General features: G+C 42.9%; 1 protein-coding gene across 2 annotated transcripts in view; it reads left to right on the top strand.

Moving 5' to 3' along the window:
• The window catches only part of LOC115152337 (alpha-1,3-mannosyl-glycoprotein 4-beta-N-acetylglucosaminyltransferase C-like), a 216,377-nt gene extending 203,357 nt beyond the window's left edge, over nt 1–13,020 (top strand). The window contains exons 4-6 of one of the 2 annotated variants that reach the window (XM_029697106.1): nt 8,983–9,134; nt 10,245–10,392; nt 10,670–13,020. In XM_029697106.1, coding sequence (XP_029552966.1) covers nt 9,006–9,134; nt 10,245–10,392; nt 10,670–11,826 — 1,434 coding nt within the window. In that variant the 5' untranslated portion in view covers nt 8,983–9,005 and the 3' untranslated portion in view covers nt 11,827–13,020. Of the gene's footprint in view, nt 1–8,546; nt 9,135–10,244; nt 10,393–10,669 lie in introns of those variants that run through there. The other variant, XM_029697104.1, reaches the window with a different exon arrangement.
• Nucleotides 13,021–18,857: the final 5,837 nt, after the last annotated feature.

Genomic DNA, 18,857 nt, shown 5'->3' on the forward strand with positions numbered 1-18,857 from the left:
CTATCATCTCCTTATGGCTTTTTTTCTCTCGCCCAGAGCAGAAAGATAGAGTGGGCTTGCTGACAGTTGTCTGAGGAGAGGAGAGAATGCACATGGGGCCTCTGGTTTATTGCTCCAGGGTAGCCGCGGCATATGTTGATGACATGTGACGTCATACACAAAGGGCAAGGAGGGAGAATCAGTGTGCAGCAGCGGGGTTGCTCAACATGCAGGTTAGCAATGGGCTGAATGTACTGTAGCCCACCAACGGCGATGGATTAACAGAGTATTTTGACACTAGATAATTACTTCAGAATATGTTAATTTAACCATGTGGTACTCATGTTACGGCATAATTTGTGTCACAGTCTGTTTCTAACAGTATCAAATTGTTCTGACGCCAAAGATAGTGTTGTAACAGAAACTGTGTGTGTGCGAGTCCATTTGTGCGTCTGTGTGTCTAGTACAACATGTCCGGTGTGTTATCTAGTGGAAATGAGCCAGACAAATCGCGGCCCTCCATCTCCAGCTCTCTCCAGTGGGCCTCTGGTGGAGAGCTAATCTGGGTCAGAATGCTAACTGCTGAGAACGGCCTGAGAGAGGCTGGCTCACACATGAATCATTTCTCACGCCTCCCGTCTTCATTATGCTCGCCACTGATGGAACCGCAAAGCCTTTCATGTTTCTCTCTGACCCTAAAGGTAAATACAGAGAACATTCTGGAAGCAGCTTGGTTCCCAATTCACAGTAGCATTCGTCGCCCATCGCCCCCATCACAGAGACACTTTGGCGTTGCTTCTTTGTTTGGTCAGACTCTGCCCGTACAGTGTAACTCATATATCCACTTTCAACTGGCCACTGTGATGTGACAAATGTATGTCGACAGATCACTGTTCTCTCTCTCATCATAGTTATCTCTTTAATTGATATCAATGCGGTCAAAATGAGAAAGGCAATCTCCCTTTCAAATCCAACATCACAGTGATACAGGCAGTTAATTATCAGTTGTTCAGTTGTCCAGGCTTGGTATGCCTCCATTTGGTGGCCTTGAAAATATGTGATACAACCTTTAGCTCTGTCACCGGCCAAATAGAAAGAAATGTAAAAAAATGAATAAATAAGGAAAATACAGACCAATCCAATGTTGAACAACCCTCCTTACGATCGCATTTCAATCATGGCTCGCACCGAGCTATGAGGAGCGCTTGTACTGCAGCCAGAGGACTGCCATTTGTTCTTAGTGTTTGAAGCCTGATTGCTCTGAAGCTAGCATCAATGAGCTACACATGTTCAATATTTTATGAGGAACCTATTCTAGAAGCTAGAACACCTGTGTCACCTGCCCTGGTCCTTGCATGAAAAAGCCTTGGTGGTAATGAATGGAAATGAATTTTAGGGCTTTGTACGCGGATCCAAATTACGCTGGACTTAGATTAAACAAAGTGTCCTTCCTTAAAAATCATAAAAAATAGGTAGCAGCACTGTTGAGTTGGAGCATCCAAAACACTATGGACTTCTGGCAGACGTAGGGAGGCTTAGGGATATGTAGGAGGCAGCGGTTTAAGGATGTTTGTTATTTCCTGTTCCAAGGGGTTGCTGCTCGCGAGGCACACCACCAGGCAATTATGGGAGAACACCTGAAGCTGCACCACCGCCTCATTGGCTCCCATGAGGCGGTGGTGGCGGCGAGGGCCAGCTTGGACAGTGAGTCAGGGGGGAAAACACACACACAAACAGTGTGTCCAGGGGGAAACACACTCAGGCTGCTGACAGCAGTGATAGGCCTGGAGCAGGAGGGGAGTGTGTGTACATATCTATTTAAACCTTGGCACCGCTGTCCAACCTCTGGAGCTCCACACAGCCAGCCAGCCTGTCGTTATCGGCTACCGGTAGAACACAGCGTCTGGGCCCGGTGACGATGACCAGATCTGATAAGGTGTTGGTAGCGAAGTGAGCACACAGCCATGTGCAGACGGACTGAGCAGCAAACAAGAGGGGTGCAGAATTATTGGAGCTGTGCCTGTAGTTTTAGTATAAGTTAGAATACGAGTTAGTGGAATACAAGTTAGTAGAACAGGAGTTGTGTCCTCTCAGGGTAGAGAACATGATTGACAATGTTACAGCCTTGACAATTGTAACCTTGTTGGGGTGTATGGGAATTTTTATGGATTGCATGATGAAATTGCTTTAAACTTTTTCATTTACCGCTCCAAAGAGTGATAAGGCACCAATAGTAATCCCCTTCGGTATGCTGCCTATGTTGATAATTCCGCATCTTTACAAAAGAGGTCTATATCTGACAGTCCATTAAGTCTTTGTAGATGATAGATTCTCATTGAGTGACAAATTACATAAGAATGCAGTAATTGGTTAACTGTTTCTCCAATTTGAATTCGTAAAAAAAAAAATCACTTCATAATGAAGGGAGTTATTATTCCTCGCTACATTACAATTTTGTTATCAACAGCAGCCTCCGGTGTTTCCCTCTTGAAAGAAAGTGGCTGAAGGCCTGACACAAAGCAACTGCTGAATCCCTGCAAATCTGCAGGCTTAATTGATTATTTGTGCAGAGCTGTATGTCTGTGAGGTGCAGGATACCCAGGGGAAATAATGTAAAACAGATAACAAGATCAAATGTGAGAGAACTGCTTTATGCTGCCCATTTTATTAAAATGTATGTTCCCCTTTCTCATTCACAATGAGTTTTCCATTCAGATTTTCCCATTACACGAGGTTCGCCTCATTTTTTAAATGAAGTGTCGCTAAATTGAAAGTGTTTGTTAAGGGTTTATTTTTTTACTTATGAACAACACATCGACAGACTCCAAGGTTGTTTCCATACTCCCAGAGGACAACATTTCATTTTCAAATATAAACTTCGTTATTCCATCTTCCTCTGCTGCCAGTACCCTGTCTACTAAAGGAATTAATGAATTATGTTGATAGTACTGTACACAAACTCTTTGAAAAGGTCGCTATTCTTGATTATTTTATTGCCAGAGCTTGTCAAATGCAGGTTTCAGAGATATTTCACTTTTGCTTTGACAGCTTACCCATCTGTGTAGTGGTATCTTGAATATATAATTGTATTCCAGTGGGGTAAGTTCAGAGGAGGCCTTTAACAGCACCCACTGAAGAAGTCTGATGTGTCCTGCTGGAATGTTACAGCAGGGAGATAGGAGTACTGAGGGACTGCCAGTAGCCCATTAAAACACACCTACCCTTACTATCTACATAATTCATTAATTCCTTTAGTAAGTAGGCAATAATGTCTGTGTTATTTTTTTGAAAAATAATATATATATATATATATATATATATATATATATATATATATATATATATATAGATTAGATAAGTATTCAACCCCCTGAGGTTAGAATCACCTTTGGCAGTGGTTACAACTGTGAGTCTTTCTGGGTACGTCTTTCCACACCTGGATTGTGCAACATTTGCCCAATTTTCTTTTCAAGATTCTTCAAGCTCTGTTGATCATTGCTAGAAAACCATTTTCAAGTCTTGCCATAGATTTTCAAGCAGATTTAACTGTAACTTGGCTACATTCACTTGGAAAGGAACGCCAGTGTAGATTTGGCCTCATCCTTAATGATTGCAAGCAAACCCATAACATGATGCAGTCACCACTATGCTTGAAAATATGGAGAGTGGTACAGTACTCAGTAATGTGTTGTATTGGATTTGCCCCAAACATAACACTTTGTATTGCAGTATTATTTTAGTGCCTTGTTGCAAACAAAATACATGTTTTCTGGGGCAGTTAACTACAATAACCATAATACATTGAGTCTGTTTTTTCCGGCTTGGACAGAGATGGGTACACTTATGCCTGCTACGCTAGGTTAGATACACACAGACTGCTCAGGCAGTAGCAGCCAGCCAGCCAGACCATCCAACGTCATTTCTGTGCTCCCCATATTGTACTGTCTTTAGTCATCCTATTTAGCTAGGCTAGCCTGGCTAAGTATGCTGCAGAGCTGTCTGACAAAATAATTTAGCTAGTTCTTCAAAGTACATAAGGCATACATACTGTACTTTCACGAACTGTCTCTAACCCTCTATCTCATTGTTTTGTTTAGTGCATTCCTCTCTCATTCGGTCTATACGGTCTGTGTGTATCTAACCTAACTGTTTGGTGTATCCGAGCCGGAAATAACATGCGCAATGGATTATGATCTATATTTTTCGTAGCTGTCTATTTACTACCACATACAGTTGCTGGCAGTAAGACCGCATGCAACGAGCTGTAAAGGGCCATAAGCAAACAAGAAAATGCTCTTCCAGAGGTGGCGCTCCTAGTGGCCGGTGAATGCAGGAAAATGTCTACCTAATTTCTACCAGCATGTCTCGTGTGCAACTACAGATGAAAAAACTCTAGTTTACCTTTACTGTACACACAGAAACGCAAAATGGCTCTCCCTCGCCTTCCATTTGGCTAATCTGACCATAACTTTATCCACCTGATTCCTGCTTACAAGCAAAACTCAAACTAGAAGTACCAGTGACAAGCTCAATACAGAAATGGTCCGAAGAAGCGGATGCTAAGCTACAGGACGGTTTCGCTAACGCAGACTAGAATATTTTCCGGGATTCATCCGATGGCATTGAGGAGTTCACCACATCAGTTACCAGCTTCATAAAATAAGTGCATCAACAACGTCGTCCCCACAGAGACCGTACATACATATTCCAACCAGAATCTGCACTGAGCTAAAGGCTAGAGCTGCCACTTTCAAGGAGCGGGTCACTAATCCAGATGTTAATCTGCTACACCCAACTGGCAAGTGTCTTCACTGACATTTTCAACATCTCCCTGGTTGTCACGACTTCCGCCGAAGTCGGCTCTTCTCCTTGTTCGGGCGGCGTTCAGCGATTGACGTCACCGGCTTTCTAGCCATCGCCGCTCCATTCTTCATATTTCCATTTGTTTTGTCTTGTTCCATACACACCTGGTTTTCATTCCCTAATCACACTGCATGTATTTAGTCCTCTGTTCTCCTCCATGTCTTTGTGTGAAATTGTATTTATGTTATGTGGGTATTGTTATGCGCCATACTTTTGTCTATTTTTCCGTGTTTGGGCACATTTATGTACTTTTGTGCTTTCGTTGGACCGGAATAAAAAGTGTGCCTGTTCTCTACACTCTGCTCTCCTGCACCTGACGTCGCCTCCAGTACACACCCTTAACACTGGTCCAGTCTGTAATACCTACTGTACATGTTTCAAGCAGACCACTATAGTTCCTTTGTCCAAGAACGCCAAGGTAACCTGTCTAAATGGCTATCGCCCCGTAGCACTCAGATCTGTAGCCATGAAATGCTTTGAAAGGCTGGTCATGGCTCACATCAACACCATCATCCCAAACACCCAGGACCGACTGAAATTCACATCTGCCCCAACAGATGATGCAATCTATATTGCACTCCACACTGCCATTTCCCACCTGGACTAGAGGAACACCTATGTGAGAATGCTGTTCATTGACTACAGCTCAGTGTTCAACACCATAGTGCCCTCCAAACTCATCACTAAGCTGAGGACTCTGAGTCTCAACACCTCCCTCTGCAACTGGATCACCAACACCACATCCACCCCGCTGACCTTCAACATGGGGGCCCCTCAGTGATATGTGCTTAGTCTCTTCCTGTACTCCCTTTTCACCCACAACTGTGTGGCCGCACACAACGTCAGCAAGACAAAGGAGCTGAACGTGGACTATAGGAAACAGGGTCGAACCCGCCATTCATATCGACGCGGCTGTAGTGGAGCGGGTCGAGAGCATCAAGTTCCTTGGTGTCCACATTACTAAGGATCTGTCATGGTCCACACACACCAACACAGTTGTGAAGAAGGCATGACAACACCCCTCAGGAGGTTGAAAATATTTGTCATGGGCCCTCAGCTCCTCAAACATTTCTACAGCTGCACCATTGAGACCATCTTGACTGGCTGCCTCACCGCTTGGTATGGCAATTGCTTGGTATCCACAAGGCGCTACAGAGGGTAGTGCGTACAACCCAGTACATAACTGGGGCCGAGCTCCCAGCCATCCAGGACCTGTATACCAGGTGGTGTCAGAGGAAAGCCATTAAACCTGTCAGACTCCAGCCACTCAAGTCATAGACTGTTCTCTCTGCTACCGCACAGCAAGTGATACCGATACACGAAGTCTGGAACCAACAGGACCCTGAACAGCTTCTACCCCAAGCCATAAGACTGCTACATTGTTAGTCCGAGTAGCTATTTGGTTAACTATCTGCATTGACCCTTTTTGCACTAACTTTTTTAAATCGTCACATACTGTATGCTGCTGCTACTGTTTAATATTTGTCACTTTATTCCTAGTTATATATACCCCAATTATCTCACACCCCTGCACATCGACTCAGTACTGGTATATAAGTTAACATTACTCATTGTGTAGTTATTATTCCCTGTTAGTCTACACCTGATGTTTACGAAGCATCTGACAAATAACATTTTATTTCATTTAATGGGTTCATTGTAGTTAATTACCACATTTCTGAGCTGAACAAAGTTGAATATTTTGCTTAATGAAAACTGCAACTCCCTTCAGCCCAGCGTCCCACATAGTTATTGACTTGATTTCTCTCTAGAGAAACAGCGTGTTGGGCTCACAAAAAAACGACGTCGGTCATTTGTTTAATAAGTTGTTTAATAACCCCCAAAAATTCAAATAAAATCTGTTAATTACTCATCACTAAGTGATGAGTAATTAACAGTGATAACACATGAATCTGTTGTATAAATAAACAACATATCTGACATTGTATTCCCATTTGAGCTTTTCTGTGCTTTTAAAAGGTTGAAAGCGCAGTGATAGATATTAGGGTGGCAAAAATTAGACCGTTTTTTCATTGGAATTTGGTTTGTTAAACATTGGAAATTCAACTCATATTTGGCTGTTTTTTTCAGTGTGAATATACAGTAGGTTGTAATGTCATTGATCAAAGTTTCAACCAAACATTACCCAATCATCCATGTTGAAATGCCGTGGTGTGCCCAGTGGGAGGCACCCATAAGTACTGCACTATATAGGGAATAGGGTGCTATTTGGGAGGCAGTTAAACAGCCAGGATTCCAACTACAGCACTCATCTGTGAGAGAGAATACTTTACCACCTAGCCAGCATGAAGCAGAGAAAATAAAATTGCCCAGTTGTGTAATTGTAGTATTCTGTCCACAGTGGTCCAGGGAACATATCTATTTTTCTCTCCCCACTGTCATTTGCTTACTTTCCCTTAATAACATAGAAAAGACTGAAAGAGGCTTCACAATGTTTGCCAGTGTCACATTTAGCTGTAGTTGACTATTTAATTACATTTTTTACCTCCTTTTTCTCCCCAATTTTGATCTTGTCTCATCGCTGCGACTCCCCAACGGGCTCGGGAGGGAGAGGCAAAGGTCGGGTCATGCGTCCTCCGAAACATGACCCACCAAACCGCGCTTCTTAACACCCACCCGCTTAACCTGGAAGCCAGCTGCACTGTGTCAGAGAAAACAACGTTGACCGAAGTCAGCCTGCAGACACCCGACCCGGCCACAAGGAGTCGCTAGAGCGTCATGAGTGAAGTAAAGCCCCCCCCGGCCAAACCCTCCTCTAACCCGGACGATGCTGGGCCAATTATGCGCTGCCCTTATAGGACTCCCGGTCAGTACCTTAGACCACTGCGCCACTCGGGATGCCCCCATGGCTGTCGGTTTTTGATAGGAAGAAATGAGAGAGATGAGATTATAAAGGAGCTGGGTTATCAGGTTGTTGTGTGGAGTCCACTGTGTTGCAGAGTTGTGGAAGTCTCAGTCAGCACTGCAGCTTTTCGGCTTATGTCAGTCATCTACACTACAGAGGTACCTGTATTGAGAGATAGGGAGGGATGGATTTGAAAGTGACAAACTTAAAGTCTAGTTTAAGAGAGCTATTTGTTTGGCTCAATATTATAATATTTTTTTATATTAATAGAACTCTTGGCTACTAACTAATTGATTACTTAGTAATTAGTTAACTAACTGGATGGCAGGTAGTCTAGCGGTTAAGAGTGTTGGGCCAGTAACCAAAAGTTCTCAACCGAGAGTTTCACCAAGCCGACTAGGTGAAAAATCTGTTGATGTGCCCCTGAGCAAGGCACTTTACCCTAGTTGCTTTGGATAAGAGCATCTGGTAAATGATTCATTTACTGTTGGCAGGTGTTTCTTGAGACTACCTTCATAATTCATATGACAAGGATGAAGGTCCCATTAAGTTCCTATTATTTTATATTATTTGTACAATACCTTTCCTATTTTCTATTTCCCTTTTTATATACCTTCACAGTTGGCTTTTACAGGACATGTGGACATATACCAATGTTGCAATGAAAGTAACCCATAATTATGCAAAAGTGCAAAAGCATCAACAGCATCTAATTACGCATAACCAATACCACTGATGATTGAATAAATAGCCTACAAAGAGACAGGATGTGTGTGTCGATCCAGAACAGAGCGGTATTGACCAGCCCTTTTCCCAGGTGAGGCAGGCTCCCGGTGCTCGATGTGTGTGTGACTATTGAACTAAGCTTAGAGCTAGTTTGTATTCCATTAAGCATCTCTGGGGCTTTGTAGCAGTGGCAGAAAAGAGTTAGCTGATGCCCAATTGCAGTCTATAAATTATAATTGTCTATTTCTTTGTGTGTTAATCTTTGTATTCTCTGATCTATCTCTGGTGGTATTCATTGTTTTCCACTATAATACATTTTTTGCCAGTATTTTGAAAATAGCATTTTCCCACTATGCACTATGATCAGGAAGAGTGGAACTAATCTGATTGCAGTACAAGGTGATGCTTGAAATAAAAAGAAAATGATTCATAACCCCTCCATCTGATGGCAGTCTATAGGCCAAGCCCGTCTCATGAACTGTATGTTCCATTTCAACGTGTTGTTACACAGCTTGCTAATGTACCTTTCCACATGTGTTTCCCTGCAGATCCCAGTGAGAGTGTCTCCATCATGAGGCTGGTGTGGAAGTCCTTGGACAAGATGAGGTGTTTCCGTAAACGCTCCACCATCCCCTTCCTGGGGGTCCTGGTCACCTGTCTACTCTTCCTCAATCTGTACATTGAGGATGGGTATGTGCTGGTGAGTCTTTATCTACGGCATTCCAGATTAGGACGTTTTGTCTGATAACTGACAAATTCCTAATACGGATGCCATATCATTCACTTAAAGGGGCAATACACAATTGAAACAGTAACAAAGTATAAACCCCGTCCCTGTAAACCCTGTCCCTGACAGAGCTATGGATGCAAGGACTAACCATCCAGAAGTATAGTTTTAACCATGTTCTGAGGGTTTATAGTGTTTGTTAACATATACTTGTTTACAAAAATTGGAGTAAAAGAGGCTTATATTTTTGGTTCTGATGGGGTACGACAGTTAAACTAAGTTAATGATGAGCCATTAATTAATAGGTTATATTCTTTAATAATCAATGTGTACATATCATTAATTTACAAGTCCAAAATGTATGTAGCAACTGCCAAATGCGCCTTTAAGTCATCCAATCTCAAATATATGGAGAAGACAGGCACCATCTAAAAACTTGGAATTAGATGGTACCTATCTTTCACATACATTTGGAATTGAGAAATGCAGATTTCCACTACTAATGGCATAGAATAGTTTCCACATTAGTCCACTTTTTAGTTAGGACAACATCTGACTGAATTGTATTTTGGGGTATACTAGCCTGTTGTACCACCCCCCTCCTCTTAAATCAAACAGCATCATTTTCATCCAAGAGTTTACTCTTGTATTTAACCATGTTGTCCCTTTTATAGTTTCTTGTTTTCAAAAGGCAACATATTACAGTTTTCAGAGCCAAAGGATTTATTTCTTATTCATGATTCCATCAAATCTTGGTGATCATAACGCATTATCTGTATTTGTTATTTAAATTATGGGGGGGTGCACATTTTCAATGATCTGGTGCTCTCAAGAAGTACATATCCATGGCAATGTCAATATCAATGGTCTTAGAAATTTGAGAAATGTTCCAAGGAGATGACTTGACTTTGCTGTGTTTGTTTGTACATTAGCTGAGATCAAATCAAGTTTATTTGTAGACCTTACAGTGAAACGCTGACTTAAAGGCCCTAACCAACAGAGATGAGATGAGACTTTGGTTTGTTTGGCATTCACAATGTGAAGTCGTCACATCTGATCTGTTGTCCTTGTTCTGTGTTGTAGGAGGAGGATAAAAGACAACTGAGAGAAACATCAATGCATCCTTCAAACTCAGAGAGATATGTTCACACCTTTAAAGATCTCACAAATTTCTCTGGAACCATAAACGTCACATATCGTTACCTTGCTGGAACCCCTTTGCCTCGAAAGAGTGAGTGTATCATAGGATGTAGCATAGTATGTAGTGTGCAATTCATTGGCTGTCATTGCAAATTGTTTTATTAACAATGTCAAATTAGACACGAGAAATACATTGTAAAAACTTGTTTAAATAAATTATTAATAATGCATTTTCCGGCAGTTGTTTCGACAATATGTAGCAACATTTTATGTCAGAGATTAGATTTTATTCGGTCATCATGCAAGTGATACATTTTTAAGTCATCTTTTAATGTACAGTGAAATAATATTTATGTTTTTGTTTACAGAATATCTAACCATTGGGCTGTCGTCCGTCAAAAGAAAAAGAGGGAATTACCTCATGGAGACAATCAAATCAATTTTTGACCAGTCCAGTTATGAGGAGCTGAAAGAGATTGTGGTGGTGGTTCACCTGGCGGACTTTGACCTGGCCTGGTGTGAAAACCTGGTGCAGGACATCTCCAGGAAGTTTGCCCATCACATCATCGCCGGGCATCTCCTGGTGATCCATGCCCCTGAGGTGTACTACCCATCACTGGATGGGCTGAAAAGGAACTACAATGACCCAGAGGACAGAGTACGCTTCCGCTCCAAGCAGAACGTGGACTACGCCTTCCTCCTCAACTTCTGCACCAATCTCTCAGATTTTTACATGATGCTGGAGGACGATGTGCTCTGCTCACGGAACTTCTTAACATCCCTGAAGAAGGTGGTCACCTCCAGGGAAGGCTCGTACTGGGTGATGTTGGAGTTCTCCAAGCTTGGCTACATAGGGAAGCTCTACCACTCAAGAGACCTTCCGCGCCTGGCCCACTTCCTGCTCATGTTCTACCAGGAGATGCCTTGTGACTGGCTCCTTATTCACTTCCGGGGCCTGTTGGCCCAGAAAGATGTGATCCGCTTCAAGCCCTCTCTGTTCCAGCACATGGGCTACTACTCTTCATATAAGGGAGCAGAGAACAAGTTGAAGGATGATGACTTTGAAGAGGACTCTATTGATATCCCTGACAACCCTCCTGCCAGCCTGTACACAAACATTAATGTATTTGAAAACTATGACGCCACCAAGGCTTATAGCAGTGTGGACGAATACTTTTGGGGGAAACCTCCCTCTACCGGAGACTTCTTTGTCATAGTATTTAACAAATCAACTAAAATAAGCAAAATCAAAATCTTGACAGGAACGGACGATCGTCAGAATGATATCCTGCACCATGGAGCTCTGGAAGTAGGAGAGAAGCTGGTGGGGACAAAGAGAGGAAGGCAGTGTTCTTCCTACATCACGTTAGGGGAGTTTAAAAATGGCCACATTGAGGTCAAAGATGTGGACCACAAGATTGCCTTTGCCATTGAGTGTGTTCGTATTGTGGTGACTGCCAGTCAGAAAGAATGGCTGATTATTAGGAGTATAAGCTTGTGGACTACACAACCCCCCAGTCAATGAGGACAATACAAAAACTATCATCATACCATGTGGGTAACAGTTGGTTTACTAATTCATTTGACAATGTATTCATTTATTTACATATTCATGTATTTATTTATTGTTGCATGTGTTTATTTATTTAGTTATTTATTTACCCATTTATTTATTTGATTTTATAGTATGTATTTATATTTTTATCTACAAATCAATCTAGAGTTTTTATATTTGAAAGTATACTTTATTGCTTTTTACAATTATGGAAAAATGTTTAATGATTGTCTGACTAAACACCTTTATGGATGTTGACCCGTTTTTATGAATGTGAGATCATGGGAAATATCTGTTGGCTATTATACTCATGTTGTACATCTTATTATTATTTATGTTTCTCAGTGTCTTTCCACATCAAAAGTAGCCTCTGGGTCCTCTGGACTTGAACAGTGTTGATTTAGAAATAACACCCCTGCAGACAAGTATAGCCTTAGGAACATAGCATTGCTCCAAATGTTCTTGCTATAAGCAAATAGCCCCATTCACCCTTTTCCAAAGTTATCGTCATCCTTTACATCTTACCCTACAAGCATTATGATGGTCATTATGTCTGAATATCCAATGTGTCCATTCAATCCCTCCTATTAAGGCTGGCGTGGTGTTGGAGCGAGCTCTGCAAAAGTATTTCTCTGGCACTGTATGTTCCGTCAGAGCCACTGACAGGAGAACAATGTTTGTTTTCACCCTTCTTCTCTAACATCTCAGATTGGAGCGCACAGTAAGGAATGGGGTGGAACTGATATTTGAATTTATTTTTGTCACCACAGCACATTTTTACCGGAGTAAATTGGTCTATGTTAGGAGCGCTCTGCTCTCTACACCAGCAAACAACAACACCCCTGGAGCTAGGGTCTCAAGTAAATTCACTCTCTTTCCCCAATGATGTGCTCTCATGCACTAAAGGATCTTCTCTTAGAATGTTTCTGTAATATAGAAACAAAGAAACTTTATTTACTCTGTGTGGTACCCGTGGGCCATGGTATACTAAAATCAAATTGTATTTGTCACACGCTTCGTAGACAACAGGTGTAGACTAACCATGAAACACTTACTTTACGGGTCCATTTCCGGGTCCATTTCCAACAATGCAGAGTTAAAGATAAGATATATATTTATTTTTTTAATGAAATAGTGACATGAGGAGTAAATACACAGTAAAAATAACATGGCTATATATATAGGAAGTAGAAGATATCATGGCTATATACAGGGAGCACCAGTACCGAGACGATGTTTAGGGATACAAGGTAATTGAGGTAGCTTCAGTATGTACTGTACTGTACATATACAGTGCCTTCAGAAAGTATTCAGACCCCTTGACTTTTTTCACCTTTTTTTTAGGTTACAGCCTTATTCTAAAATTGAATCAATTGGGGTTTTTTTTCTCAATATACACACAATACCCCATAATGACAAAGCAAAAATAGGTTTGTAGAAATGTTGGCAAATTTATAAAAATAAAATAATTTGAAATACGACATTTACATAAGTACCCTTTACTCAGTACTTTAGGTGCTTTTTGGCAAACTCGAAGCGGGCTGTCATGTTCTTTTTAATGAGGAGTGGCTTCCGTCTGGCCACTCTACCATAAAGGCCTGATTGGTGGAGTGCTGAAGAGATGGCTGTCTGTCTGGAAGTTTCTCCCATCTCCACAGAGGAACTTTAGTGCTCTGTCAGAGTGACTTCCCTGACCAAATCAATTAAAATGTTATTGTTCACATACATATATTTAGCAGATGTTATATTGTGGGAATCCCTTCTCCCCCGATTGCTCAGTTTGGCCAGGTGGCCAGCTCTAGGAAGAGTCTTTGTGGTTCCTAACGTCTTCCATTTAAGAATGATGGAAGTCACTGTGTACTTGGGGACCTTCAATGCTGCAGAAATGTTTTGGTACCCTTCCCCAGATCTGTGCCTCGACACAGTCCTGTTTCGGAGCTCTACAATTTCTTTGACATCATGGCTTGGTTTTTGCTCTGACATGCACTGTGGGACCTTTCCAAATCATGTCCAGTCAATTGAATCTATCACAGGTGGACTCCAATCAAGTTGTAGAAACATCTCAAGGATGATCAATGGAAATGGGATGCACCTGAGCTCAATTTCGAGTCTTATTGAGAATGATCTGAATACTTATGTAAATAAGGTATTTCTGTTTTATTTTTAATACATTTGCTAACATTTCTAAGAACCTGTTTTGTCATAATGGGGTATTGTGTGTAGATTGATGAGGATTTTTTTTTCATTTAATACATTTTGGAATAAGTGTAAGAAAATGTGGAAAAAGTCAAGGGTGCTGAATACTTTCCGAAGGCACTGTAAGTAGGGGTAAAGTGACTAGGCACAGGTAGATAATAGCATGTGTGTGTGTGTGCATGCGTGCGTGCGTGCATGCATGGCGTCAGTATGCTGCATGTGTGTGCATGTTATGTGTGTGTGGGAGTACAGTGCCTTCAGAAAGTATTCATACCCATTCACTCATCCCACACATTTTGTTGTGTTACAGCCTGAATTCTAAATGGATTTATTTACCTCACCCATCTACACACACTACCCCATATTAACAAAGTGAAAGCATGTTTTTATAAATTGTAGCAAATGTATTGAAAATGAAATTTACATAAGTATTCACACCCTTGAGTCAATACTTTTTGTAGAAGCACCTTTGGCAGCGTCTCTAAGAACTTTCCACACCTGGATTGTGCAACATTTGTCCATTATCCTTTTCAAAATTCTTCAAGCTTGGTCAAATTGGTTGTTCCCTCCTGTCCTCTTCTCTTTCTGATATTCTGCATAACAACAGGGACATGTGATAGACCAGTGGTTCCCAAACTTTTCATAGTCCCGTACCCCTTCAAACATTCAACCTCCAGCTGCGTACCTCCTCTAGCACCAGGGTCAACACACTCTCAAATGTTGTTTTTTGCCATCATTGTAAGCCTGCCACACACACACTATACGATACATTTATTAAACATAAGAATGAGTGTTTTTGTCCTAACCCGGCTCGTGGGAAGTGACAAAGAGCTCTTATAGGACCAGGGCACAAATAATTAATATAATAATAATCAACCATTTTGGTCTTTATTTAGCAATCTTACATATAAAACCTTATTTCTTCATCAAGCATTGTGAATAACTCACCACAGGTTAATGAGAAGGGTGTGCTTGAAAGGATGCACATAACTCTGCAATGTTGGGTTGTATTGGAGAGAGTCTCAGTCTTAAATCATTTTCCACACACAGTCTGTGCCTGTATTTAGTTTTCATACTAGTAAGGGCCGAGAATCCACTCTCACATAGGTACGTGATTGCAAAGGGCATCAGTGTCTTAACAGCGTGATTTGCCAAGGCAGGGAACTCTGAGCGCAGCCCTATCCAGAAATCTGGCAGTGGCTTCTGATTTAAATAAAATGTTCACAGAACCGCTTGTTGCAATTTCGATGAGGCTCTCTTGTTCAGATATCGGTAAGTGGACTGGAGGCAGGGCATGAAAGGGATAACGAATGCAGTTGTTTGTGTTGTCCGTTTCGGGAAAGTACCTGCGTAATTGTGCACCCAACTTACTCATAGCGAAGCACCTATCACATTTGATGTTGTTCGTAAGCTTGAGTGCATTTGCACTCAATAAATATTACAATGAGGGAAAGACCTGTGTGTTGTCCTTGTTAATGCAAACAGAAAAGAGCTCCAACTTCTTAATCATAGCCTAAACTTTGTCCCGTACATTGAATAGAGTTGTGGAGAGTCCCTGTAATCCTAGATTCAGATCATTCAGGTGAGAAAAAGCATCACCCAGATAGTCCAGTCGTTTGAGAAACTCATCGTCATGCAAGCTTTCAGACAAGTGAAAATTATGGTCAGTAAAGAACACTTTAAGCTTGTCTCTCAATTAAAAAAAAACATGTCAATACTTTGCCCCTTGATAACCAGCGCACTTCTGTATGTTGTATAAGCTTTACATGGTCGTTGCCCATATCATTGCATAATGCAGAAAATACACGATAGTTCAGTGGCCTTGCTTTAACAAAGTTAACATTTTTCACTGTAGTGGCCAAAACATCTTTCAAGCTGTCAGGTATTCCCTTGGCAGCAAGAGCCTCTCGGTGGATGCTGCAGTGTACACAAGTGGCATCGGGAGCAGCTGCTTGTACGCCCGTTACCACTCTACTATGTCTCCCTGTCATGGCTTTTGCGCAGTACAGATACCAAAACATCTTGACCATCAAAGTCCATTTGACGTCACAAAGCACGTCCAATACTTTAAAAATATCCTCTCATGTTGTCCTGGTTTCCAGTCGTTTGCAGAAGAGGACGTCTTCCTTAATTGACCTCCCATAAACGTAACAGACATACAGGAGCTGTGCCAGGCCCGCCACATCTGTTGACTCATATAATTCACTAGCTGGTTTGCGAAGCAGTAATTGTTTCAAAACATCTCCTGCCATGTCACTGATGTATCGTGCAACAGTGTTGTTTGATGGAGTCATTGTATAGTTTTTTGGGCCTTTCCCCCAGCATTGCCCCAGCCATATCTCCGGCAGCAGGAAGAATTAAGTCCTTCACAATAGTATAGTGCTTGGCTGTCCTAGCCACTCGGTAGCTCACCATATAAGACGCTTCTAGCTCCTTCTTATTAATGAATGGTATTTGTTGCTTTTATACATGTCTTACTACTCAAAAGTCGTCTTTATTCTCCCTCAAAAAACTCCTGTGGCTTATTTTTCAAATCATGTTTTGTTTCTAAATGTCTGCGCAAGAGTGAAGGTTTCCTACGAGAGACGTGATTGGATGTTAATTATTTGACTAGGCAACCTGTATTTGACATTGTGTTGTTATTTAGCTGAAATCTAGATGGTTTAATTTTATTTTTGGCAGTGAAACGAGGCTACTCAGAGGCGAAAAAAACCTCACCCAAATGTATAGCCCCATACATTTTGGTGAGGGTGTTGTGGGCATACTCAACCCAAGGTAGTTGAGCGCTCCAGGAGGAAGGGTTAGCAGAAGTCACACAGTGTAGGGCAGTCTCCATCTCTTGGAGGTGGAGGATTACCACCTGGGGACCAGGATGTCGGAGGACCTGCTTTTCCGCACCCTGTGGTTCCACGTAGGCCCTATCAGTGTCTACCAGCCCATCAATCGGTCCTCCTGTATCGTTGGCCCTTGGTTTTGGGACGTAGATGTGGACATCCGCCCGGCTCTGGAGAGGGAAACTGCTCCTTCGACCTTCCTTCCGGACTGCATCTACGTCCCCTCGGGGGTCAGAGATCAGTTGCTGACCTGGGCACACACATCCCTCGCCGCTGGACCCCCATGTATCACCCGCACCACTCAATCCCTTTCTGAGAAATACTGATGACCCCCTTTGGCGCAGGACGTTGCACACTGTCAACTCAAGTTAAGTATGTACTCAATCTAAATCTCCCCGGCACGCTCCAGCAGATAAACATCTTCCCATGCCTCAGCGTCCCTGGTCTCATCTGTCCATTGATTTCATCACGGATCTCCCCTCTGATGGTTTCCCCACCATTGTGGTGGTTGTGGACAGATTCCCAAAATCAGGCCGCTTCATCCCTCTCTGGTCTCCCTACCGCTCTCCAGGTCGCTGAGGCACTGTTCCAGCAGGTCTTTCATCACTATGGCCTTCCGGCGGATATCGTCTCCAATCATGGCCCCCAATTCACATCACGTGTATGGAAGGCTTTCATGGTGAAGCTGGGGGCCTCAATCTAACTGGCAGATACAGAGGATGAACCAGGAGCTGGGAGGTTCATGACGAGTCACTGCCAGAACCAGTAGGAGTGGGCCCGATTCCTTCCTTGGACTGAATACGTCCAGAATTCCTTGTGACACTCTTCCACTGGGCTGACTTTCAGTGTGTTCTGGGTTATCAGCTGGCCCTGGCTCCGTGGACTCCAAGCCAGACTGAAGCTGCTGTGGTGGACGAGTGGTTCGGGCGCGCAGAAGAGGTATGGAACGATGCAACCTGTTCCATAATCAAGACCTCTACAAATACTCAGCCCTGCCACTTCCACGCTGCCAGCTCGTAATTTCTGCTCAGTCAGTCTACGGTTTTAGCCATTTGTTACTATTCAGATCCTGTTTTCCTTGCTTGATGCTGTTTTTGTCTCTGCTACAGTTCTGCCCGCTCTGACTCTGGTCCCTGTCTCCAATCCCACGTCTCGATCATCCTGCTACTCTGTCCTGGATTCCCCACTCTACTACTCCCTACTCCCTACTAATCCCCCTACGGAGCTGCTTACACTGTCTCAACCCCTCTCGCTCCAGCCTCAGCCTCCACACCTGGTTTCCAGCAACCTGCCCGTGCTTCCCCTGACCTGCACTCCATCTCCCCCCTGTGTTTCAATAATTACCTTGGTTTCTTCATCCCAGTCTCCTCGTCTGAATCTGCTCTTGGGTTCCCCGCTTTTGGTGGCCCACGATGGAGAGAGATGTCCGGGAGTTTCTCAGCCTGTTTTGTTTGTGCCCGGAACAAAACCTCCACTAAACCCACTTCCGGTCTGCTCCACCCTCTTCCCATACCCAGTCGCCCCTGGTCACAAAGCTCTGGACTTTGTCACTGGCCTTTCCCCATCTAACAACTCCGTCATGCTCACCATTTAATGACAGGTTTTCCAAAATGGCTCACTTCATTCCCCTGTCCAAGCTCCCGTCCTCCAGGGAGACTGCAGACCTGTTAGTATCCCATGTGTTTCGTCTGCATGGCATCCCCTCTGACATTGTTTCCTGACAGAGGACCCCAGTTTACCTCTCAGGTATGGAGATGCTTCTGTTCAACTCTTGGTATCAATGTCAGTCTTTCTTCTGGATATCACCAGCAGACCGAACGGGCCAACCAAGAGATGGAGACTGCCCTTCACTGCATGACTTCTGCTAACCCTTCCTCCTGGAGCGCTCAACTACCCTGGGCTGAGTATGCCCACAACACCCTCACCAACACTGCATCAGGTCTGTCACCCTTCGAGTGTGCTCTGGGTTAC

This window comes from Salmo trutta, chromosome 17 (assembly GCF_901001165.1).
Source record: "Salmo trutta chromosome 17, fSalTru1.1, whole genome shotgun sequence".
Classification (NCBI taxonomy): Eukaryota; Metazoa; Chordata; class Actinopteri; order Salmoniformes; family Salmonidae; genus Salmo; species Salmo trutta.